The following is a 9,699-nucleotide window of genomic DNA, read 5'->3' on the forward strand; positions in this document are numbered from 1 at the left end:
CCAGTGGTTATCAAGCTGGGGGGGGTCAGCAGACCCTCCAGTTGTCCAGGCCCAGTAGTTCTCAAGCTGGGGGGGTCAGCAGACCCTCCAGTTGTCCAGGCCCAGTGGTTATCAAGCTGGGGGGGGTCAGCAGACCCTCCAGTTGTCCAGGCCCAGTAGTTCTCAAGCTGGGGGGGGGTCAGCAGACCCTCCAGTTGTCCAGGCCCAGTGGTTCTCAAGCTGGGGGGGGGTCAGCAGACCCTCCAGTTTGAACTAGACTAGTGGTTCTCAAAGTGGGGTCCGGGGACTCTCAGGGTTCCTTTAGACTGGCGGTTCTAAATTGATCCTTACAAAGTCTGTAACTCTGACAGTATAAAAATGTGTCCATTTGGTTCAACCGGGGGGTCCTTGAAATGCAAAAGTTTGAGAGCTTCTGAACTTGATTATATATATATATATATATCCGCTATTAAAAAAATAATGTGAAAGATCTGGAATACTCTTTTACACAAATCTTCTTCTTTTCAGATGGATGCTGTCCGTGGGCCAAACACATTCATTTAGGGCTCCTTGACGTGCAAATGTTTGAGAATGAGAACCACCAAATCCCAAAACTGCATTTTTGCCTCCTCCTCGACTTCCTCTGCACTCCGTCCTCCAGCGCAACCCGAGGAAATGGTTCGCGTCCCAGAAGTGTTTTCATTTACTTTTTTGTATTTTTTGGAGTAGCCGAGAGAGAGGAGGCTCGATCACCCCAAGCAGCTTTGGGGGGCGAGGAGGATCAGCGAGGACACATGGAGCATAGTGTATATCCCTTCACGTCTACCGTTGCGGAAGTGTCTTCAGTCGGGAATGCGTGACGTTAACGTTGGAAGTTCTCCCTCATCCACACAACAACCAATCCTGGCTCCGGAGGAGTGGTCCAGCGATCCAGCCGTGTTGACATGTCAGAACTAACTGCAGACGCTTTCGGAATGACGCACAACTTGTGGATCGAGTGGATCGGTTCCTCTGAAGTTGTGAGTATACTGGGGGTATTAGGCTATTGACAGCAACAGATAAGCTTTCTCCCCCACGGCAGAGACCCCCGTATAGCGCGCGTTCCTCTCACGTCCCAGGGGCTGACGGGTAAACAAGGCTCACTGTGAGAAGTGCTGTGAACTCAGCAGTGCCTGTGTGTGTGTGTGGGTGTGTGTGTGTGTGTGTGTGTGGGTGTGGGTGTGTGTGTGTGTGTGGGTGTCGGAGGTGTCGGAGCCTCGGAGGTGACTTCAGTGTTATGTCTTGTTCGGTCGACATCACGTAGAGTAAATAAACCATGACGGAAAACAAAAGCGCTGTGATATTCCGGCCTCTATTCCTGCTGGTGTCACCGACTGGTACCGCAGTAAAAAAAAACATGAAATAAAATATGAAAATGTAGAAACAATGCACTTACTGACTCTGCCCTTATAGGACACTTTGGGGTCAAAGCGTCCCGTCAACTGTTTGTGTGTCACTTTTAGGACTGTCCCACCAGGCAAAGAGAGAACGTGAGAGAGAGAGAGAGCCGGAGGGAGGGTGTTCCGGGGACTCTAAAAATCCTTGTCCCACCCTGACATGTCGTCCGGGGGCGGCTCGTCTGCGTCCTCTGGGAAGTTGTCAAAGTTACTGGTGTCTGTAGGAGAGGACACCTGAGGACAAGATGAAGACTAGTTACTGGTGTCTGTAGGAGAGGACACCTGAGGACAAGATGAAGACTAGTTACTGGTCTCTGTAGGAGAGGACACCTGAGGACAAGATGAAGACTAGTTACTGGTCTCTGTAGGAGAGGACACCTGAGGACAAGATGAAGACGATTAGAACACACAGTATTACTGGTGTCTGTAGGAGAGGACACCTGAGGACAAGATGAAGACTAGTTACTGGTGTCTGTAGGAGAGGACACCTGAGGACAAGATGAAGACTAGTTACTGGTGTCTGTAGGAGAGGACACCTGAGGACAAGATGAAGACTAGTTACTGGTGTCTGTAGGAGAGGACACCTGAGGACAAGATGAAGACGATTAGAACACAGTATTACTGGTGTCTGTAGGAGAGGACACCTGAGGACAAGATGAAGACGATTAGAACACACAGTATTACTGGTGTCTGTAGGAGAGGACACCTGAGGACAAGATGAAGACGATGATTAGAACACACAGTACTAAAACTAGTTACTGGTGTCTGTAGGAGAGGACACCTGAGGACAAGATGAAGACGATTAGAACACTAGTTACTGGTGTCTGTAGGAGAGGACACCTGAGGACAAGATGAAGACGATTAGAACACACAGTATTAAACTAGTTACTGGTGTCTGTAGGAGAGGACACCTGAGGACAAGATGAAGACGATTAGAACACACAGTATTAAAACTAGTTACTGGTGTCTGTAGGAGAGGACACCTGAGGACAAGATGAAGACGATGATTAGAACACACAGTATTAAAACTAGTTACTGGTGTCTGTAGGAGAGGACACCTGAGGACAAGATGATGATGATTAGAACACACACTACTAAAACTAGTACAGGCACTATGCAGTACACGTAGTGATAGTTTAATAATAATAATAGCAGATGAGAAATAATACATATGGTGTTAATCAGCTTTCCTTTTTATTTTAAAGTACAAACTTGAGTAATTCCACTCTGTGTGTCTTACATCAGGTATGATGGGAGGAGTCAGCGTCCCTTTCCTTAAACCCTCCCAGTTGAACACCTCAAACCACCTGAGAGAGAGAGAGAGAGAGAGAGAGAGAGAGAGAGAGAGAGAGAGAGAGAGAGAGAGAGAGAGAGAGAGAGAGAGAGAGAGAGAGAGAGAGTGAGTGAGAGTGAGTGAGAGAGAGTTTATTGACCCACTAAAGAAACAAATCAAACTAGAAAAAGTGCCCTTCTGGGCACAGGTCTCCACCAGGAGGATAGGAGTGTGTGAGATGTTTGGCAAAATGTTTAGGAGTAATATAAACATGTTTTTTTGTTTGTTTGTTTTTTGCAACAATTTTCTTCATTTTGTTGAGGAAATGCAGAGCCAGATCACTCATCAAATATCTGAGGATAGAATTTTGGATGAGAAGGACATGTGCAGCATTTTGAACAAAACGGGCCACTCCTGAAAACTTTAGAAGGCAATGTTAGCCAATCAGTGTAGAATCTGATAAATCCAACAGACTCGTCTTGATCACATGACTACAGAGATCATGTGTACCGATTTGCGTGAGATTTGGATGAAATCTGTGCGACTAACATAAGCAATGTGTTTAGCAGAAATTGGCCTCATGGTGGCGCTATAACCGGCAGATGTGGAGGGATGCAGGGACAATGTTTTTCCATGGCCTCTAGGGAGTGTGCATACATAAGTTGTATACAGATTCATGAAGTTATAGCTAAAAACAGGAATTGGCCTGTTATAGCGCCACCATGAGGTTGATTTGGAAAATAATGAGTGGCATGTCGTCCTTGGCCTAGTGGAAATGTGCGTGTATAATTTCACGGAAATTGCACACTGTGTTTGTGATTTGTGGCATTTTGTTCGAAACGGACCAATCATGTGAGCTTTGGAAGCCAATATTAGCCAATCAGGATGGAAGATGGGAAATTGTGCAGATCTGTGTTGATCACATGACTATGGCGATAGTGTATACCGAATTGTGTGATGTATGGATAAAATGTGTACGAGTAATCTACAGAAATGTGTTTTGCCTAAATCGGCCTCATGGTGGCGCTATAACAGGCCGTTGAGGAATATTTGGGGCAGAGGTTCGTCGTTGGCATCCATGGAGTGTGTGTGCAAAGTTTGGCATGGATCGGGCCAACGGTACCGGAGATTAGCTGATAACGGACGGACGGAAGGACGGACGGACGGACGGACGGACGGAAGGAAGGACACACACACGGACGGAGTGCAAAACATACTCTCTCCCCATGCCTTCGGCCTGGTGGAGACAATTAATAAGAAAATTAAGAGTAATGCATGTGTTGGATCACCAACACTACACCGAAGACTACAGTTAAATAGAAATAAACAAGAAAATCAACCAGTGAAGTGAAGTGACCTCACTAAACCTCAAAGTAAACAGCAGCAGCAAACAGCGCTTTCAAACTCCAACACTTAGAAAAAAATCACATGCAAGGAATTTCTTGACAGGAAGTAGCTCATAAAATGTCTACGGTGGATTTTTATGAAACAAACACTTTACAGATTGAAAGAGGATAATTCAAGCTTTCCCTACAGCTTGACGTTGTTTAATATAATTAGAGAGGACTTTTCTGTTTGGATGAATAGGCTGTCTATGGGAAGTGTCACCTACAGTAGGTAGCACCTTGCTGGCAGGTGGGCTACGGTCTGAATAATTATGGCCAATAGCTGTTAAAACAAACAATTTCTCTTCTCCTCCATGCATGGCATATCTTTTTTTAATCGCAAGCTAACATGTGTCCATTTTATTTGAGGGTTCTTGACATGAACAGTCTGAGAAGCAACAAGCTGTTTAACCGTGTGGACTGACTTGTGTTTCTGGATGTCCTTCACTCCGTTCTTCAGGTTGCCCAGTCTCTCTGAAGGGTTGTCTCTGTCGGCACAACAGAACAACATCTTCAAATACACATTTCAAATACAATGTAAAAAAAAAAACATATATATATTTTCTGTATGTTTCGACCCTGAGCAGACAGAATGCAAGCACTGCCCCAGAGCAGCTGACGGAAGAGAGCTCTCTCTCTCTCTCTCTCTCTCGTATTTTTTCAAAGTTTGACATGCGACATGTTGTGAGCTTGTAGTTCTATTTCGTCCCTGCTGACCGCCAGAGGCGGTGCTTAAGCACTGAATACGTCCCTTCGCGCATGCGCCGTCGAGTATTTTATACCAACAATGTCAATTTTGACCCCATGATGACCCGGAGTCGTCTATATCTTCCGGCAGTCTACAGGGGTTCAGTCCCTAATTTCTTCTCGCTCGCCAGTGAGAACCAAGTTTGCACCGAGCTGCGATGTGTTGCTATGCAATGCAATATGTAGCCTATGGTGTCTGCCGAGTCGCTGGTAGTTCCGTGACCGAATCGGTCGGAGTAGCGGCTGTTCGCCCTCCAGGAACTGCGACTATGGATTTTGTTTTTACTCCTCTATGAGTGGAGTTTATTTGGATTCGCGTGGACGGCAGCGTCCAATCTCTCTCGCCGGTAATGAAGGCGAACAAAACCTCCCTGGACAAAAGGTACGTTATCGTCTAAAGCGGTGCTATCCCCGCTAAACAGACGTTCAAATTATATGATATATTGCATCATGGCATAACCTCTTGTGAGTAAAGGCTGCGTTCGCGCCACCTCCCTGCTCCGCATACGAGGTTTGTTTGACGGTGAACGCTAACAGACGTTCAAATTATATGATGTATTGTATCATGGCATAACCTCTTGTGAGTAAAGGCGGCGTTCGCGCCACCTCCCTGCTCCGCATACGAGGTTTGTTTGACGGTGAACGCTAACAGACGTTCAAATTATATGATGTTTTGTATCATGGCATAACCTCTTGTGAGTAGAGTCTGCGTTCGCGCCGCCTCCCTGCTCCGCATACGAGGTTTGCTCGACTGTGAACGCTAGCGCTTATTATAAGCGACTATAAGATTTGCCGAAGGATAAGAACACTGTCATATTACCTTCGTCTGATAAACACGCTACTTTGCAAGCTTTGGTTAGCCCCTGCTGTTGATGGCAAGCGCTGGCGCTCCATTCTCTCAGCAGTCAGCATATAACTTATGATAAGTTAAGCTAGTTAAGGCTAAGTGTCATTTTCTGTTTGGCAAGCCTTGCTGGCCAAAGCCATAATGCCGATAATATTGGCAGCGTTCAAGCTTAACTGCTTCCGCGGATAGCTTGTCTTCTTGTTGTTGTTGTTAATAATAACAATAACAATAACAACTTGTTATTATTAGCCCGGTACAGGAGCAGCTACCTGCGTCCTCCCAGGGTATTGATGTGGCTACAAGTAGTTTGTAGCTCAGAGTATTAACAGCTATTGGTGTACATAGCTTGTCTGGTTATTAACCCAGCTGGCCCCCAGCAGTGGGCCTCGATACTGATGCTGCTACCAGTATGTCTGGACTCAGCTCAAAGCTCTAACAGTTTTTTGTGTATACAGTGGGTACAACTTTGTTTTTTCCCCACAGGTGCCCCTGGGTACCTCTAGGTCCTATTAGCCCAGCTGGTCCCCAGCACAGGGCATCTGGCGCTGCTGCCAGCGTAGCTCACAGCTGCTACCAGTAGCTTAAAGCTAAAGGCGTTTATTAACAGCTATTCGCGTAGGCTATAGCTTGTCTTGTTGTTAGTAGCCCAGCTGGTCTCCAGCATTGGGTCTCTGACTGGCGCTGCTACCCGTAGTTGTAGCCCAAGCGCTTATTATACTATTTATTATAACAGCTATCTGTGTATAGCTTGCCTTACTGTTTATTGGCCCAGCTGGTACAGGGCAGGCAGCGTATGCGCTCCGCTCCTCCAGCATACGGCCTCTAGTTTGATGTTACTTGCTACTAATCGTTTGTTAGCTCAAGCATTTATTAACAGCTATTGGTGTATAGCTTGTTCTGTTTATTAGCTGCAGCTGATACAGGCAGCGTACGCGCTCCCTTCCTTCAGCAGGCCCCTATCGGTGGAGCTATCGGTTGTAGCCCTTTCTCCAAAACTTGTTTGTTGGTTTATTTAACCAAACTTTGGGCTGGTGTAGGCAGTGTTAGTGCTCCCTCCTCCCAGCATGAATGCGTAGTAGTGCCTTGACTAGCGCATTGGAAGTGTCTTTTGTTTCGCTCTGGACTAGCAAACATAAATAATAATGCACTTGGAGTTTGGATAAACGTCATAGTGCTGTGATAAACGTTCGCATAGGAAACACTACAGCTGCTACATAGCAGCGTCCAAGCCTCGACTGAAGGCTACTTTATTATAAGTAAGCCTCAGCTGGGGGTACAGGTAGCGTGCAAGCTCTCCTCCCCCACCGCGACCATGCAGGTCGCACAGTCTAGCTAACAGCAGCGTTTGTGCGCTGTTCCTATGACGCACTTTACATCTGGTTAAATCTCAAAGTGCTACAATGAGCATTTGCATAAAACGTAAATGCATATTCACATGCTGCGGCAGGTATAGCAGCATTCAGTTGTTTGATTAAGTCATTATATGCCGATCTAAGTTAAAGCCTCTGCTGGTACAGGCAGCGTACGCGCCTCCTCCCCCCAGCATATGGCCAACACCTAGCAACCAGTAGCGTCCGCGCCCTGGGCTAGTTGGGACTGGTGTGCACCGGCCGGTCCAGAGGAACCGGTGCCACCACAACAGAGAGCTCCCACTTTTGTACCTCGAAAGCCTCTGCCGGTACAGACGGCGTACGCACTCCCTCCAGCATATGGCCAACACCTAGCAACCAGTAGCGTCCGCGCCCTGGGCTAGTTGGGACTGGTGTGCACTATGCCGATCTAAATTAAAGCCTCTGCTGGTACAGGCAGCGTACACGCTCTCTTCCTTCAGCATATGGCCAACACCTAGCAACCAGTAGCGTCCGCGCCCTGGGCTAGTTGGGACTGGTGTGCACCGGTGTGCACTATGCCGATCTAGATTAAAGCCTCTGCTGGTACAGGCAGCGTACACGCTCCCTTCCTTCAGCATATGGCCAACACCTAGCAACCAGTAGCGTCCGCGCCCTGGGCTAGCTGGTGTGACTGGTGTGCACTGGCCCGTCCAGAGGAACCGGTGCCACCACAATGGAGAGCTCCCACTTTTGTACCTCGTGTGAAGCTCCCCTTCAGCCGTGAGCCGACCTTGGTCCTGCCCCGTGTGCCAGGAGGAAAAGGTCTGACCGCCGGCCACAGCAGATCTGAGAGGACTCAGCTAGCTGCGGATCTGGCCCACATGAGGTCCATGCTCACCTAACATAACACCTAGGCACCTCGGAGGGTTCGAGTGCCTCCCCCTCCGATGCCACAGCTGACTCGAGGACGATGTACTCTCCCCGACAGCTTAAGCTATGCACTTCCATGACTATGAGGAAGATGCAGAAGACGTTGCCCCCCAGGCATCAGAGCCAGCCTCCCACTTCTCAGCTCAGGACCCACTGGCCGAGATGGCCCCATGCGCACCTTCATGCGCATAGCCGTGGAACGCTAATTGTTAGTCATACCACAGTAGACAGTCGGATCCTCCAAGCGCCTTCTTCAGACGCGGGTCAGCCCTCACCGTCACTGGAGGCATTTGGTGTCATGTCCTCAGAGAGAGGACGGCTGATGTCCATCCTAGCTCTAGCCCATCGCCAAGTCGGGCTTTCACAGTCAAGCCTGACTGAGGAGCCTCTCTTCCTTCAGCATATGGCCAACACCTAGCAACCAGTAGCGTCCGCGCCCTGGGCTAGTTGGGACTGGTGTGCACCGGTGTGCACTATGCCGATCTAGATTAAAGCCTCTGCTGGTACAGGCAGCGTACACGCTCCCTTCCTTCAGCATATGGCCAACACCTAGCAACCAGTAGCGTCCGCGCCCTGGGCTAGCAAGACAGACTGTTGTCGACATGTCTTGAACTGATGGGACCCAACAGGGTTATGAAGTTCATGCTCTGCTCTACAGCACTTCCTGCCGTACCTGAGAGGCAAGCACATTCTCATACGTTCGGGCAACACCTCGACCGTGTATCATGTAAGTCATCGGGCGGGGCCACGTTTGCTTGGCTGCCGTAGGTGTCTATGGACCCCCTGACTTGTGCAGCTCACCCTAGAGTCGCTGACTCGCTAACCTCTCCGGTTCTCCCTAACGGAGACATCCAGCCCTCCGGGCCAGGACGCAATGGTCCGATGGTTTCATAGAACCTGAACGCCACAAATGGCTGTCAGCCCGCAGGCCTTCATGCCACATAGCCAGTATGAACAGAACGACCTGCATCGTTCCTGACACACATGGCCCTAACTAGGCCACCGCCCACAGGGCACTATCCTTTTAAATGCGCACTGGCCAGAGGCACTGCATATGCCTAGCCACTGCCTCTCTGATACGACCAGCGCTTCAGAGAGTTCTTTAGGAGGGTCACACCATTCTTCTGGTTGCCCCCCTCCAGCCAAGAAGTACTTGGTTTCCTCTGCTGAACAGACCCAGTCGGAGGACGCCATGGCGTCTCCCCGACAGAGGTCTCCTCAACTGGGAGGCGGTCGGATATGGCATTCAAATGCTCGACGCCCCCAACTGTGCGTTTGGCCGCTGGTAGCCCTGAACCGCTGCCGAGCAGCTGTGTGGAACCAGCCAAGCATGCCACCCTGAATTCAAGGGTGCCATGACATCCATCAGACTACGGTACGATAACCGATGGAATCTATTTCCAACTGACGTGAGGGTCAGAGCAAAGACCTAGTGCGCTGCTCTGCCTACCTTTCTGGCGTTCCGCAGTCCCTCCTAGACGAGGGCCGATCTCCTACTCTAAAAGCATAAGTAGGGGAAATATCATGTCGATATGCTAGAATCAATATCGCACAGCCACAGTGGGGAGCCACAGTCTGGTGTCCCTCTTCCTGATGGGGGCTCTGAGGTTGCATCCTCTACGAGCCCTGAGAACTCCGGCACAGGCTCTTCCCTAGTGCGGCATGGTCTATACAGGCCTCCCTTTGAGCCCTTGGCACGGGCGGAGTTTAGAGGGTCATGGAAGACTGAATTCTTCCTGGCCATTACCTCAACGTAGCGTGTCAGTGAGCG

General features: G+C 49.1%; 1 protein-coding gene across 1 annotated transcript in view; it reads right to left on the reverse strand.

Moving 5' to 3' along the window:
- Nucleotides 1-1,543: 1,543 nt before the first annotated feature.
- prkg1 (protein kinase cGMP-dependent 1) overlaps nt 1,544-9,699 on the reverse strand; it is a 12,541-nt gene continuing 4,385 nt past the window's right edge. The window contains exons 6-8 of the mRNA XM_079492461.1: nt 4,499-4,561; nt 2,656-2,722; nt 1,544-1,649 (exon numbers count right to left, since the gene is read on the reverse strand). Coding sequence (XP_079348587.1) covers nt 1,551-1,649; nt 2,656-2,722; nt 4,499-4,561 — 229 coding nt within the window. The 3' untranslated portion in view covers nt 1,544-1,550. The remainder of the gene's footprint in view (nt 1,650-2,655; nt 2,723-4,498; nt 4,562-9,699) is intronic.

The sequence above is a fragment of the Electrona antarctica genome (assembly GCF_951216825.1).
Source record: "Electrona antarctica genome assembly, chromosome: 22".
Lineage (NCBI taxonomy): Eukaryota > Metazoa > Chordata > Actinopteri > Myctophiformes > Myctophidae > Electrona > Electrona antarctica.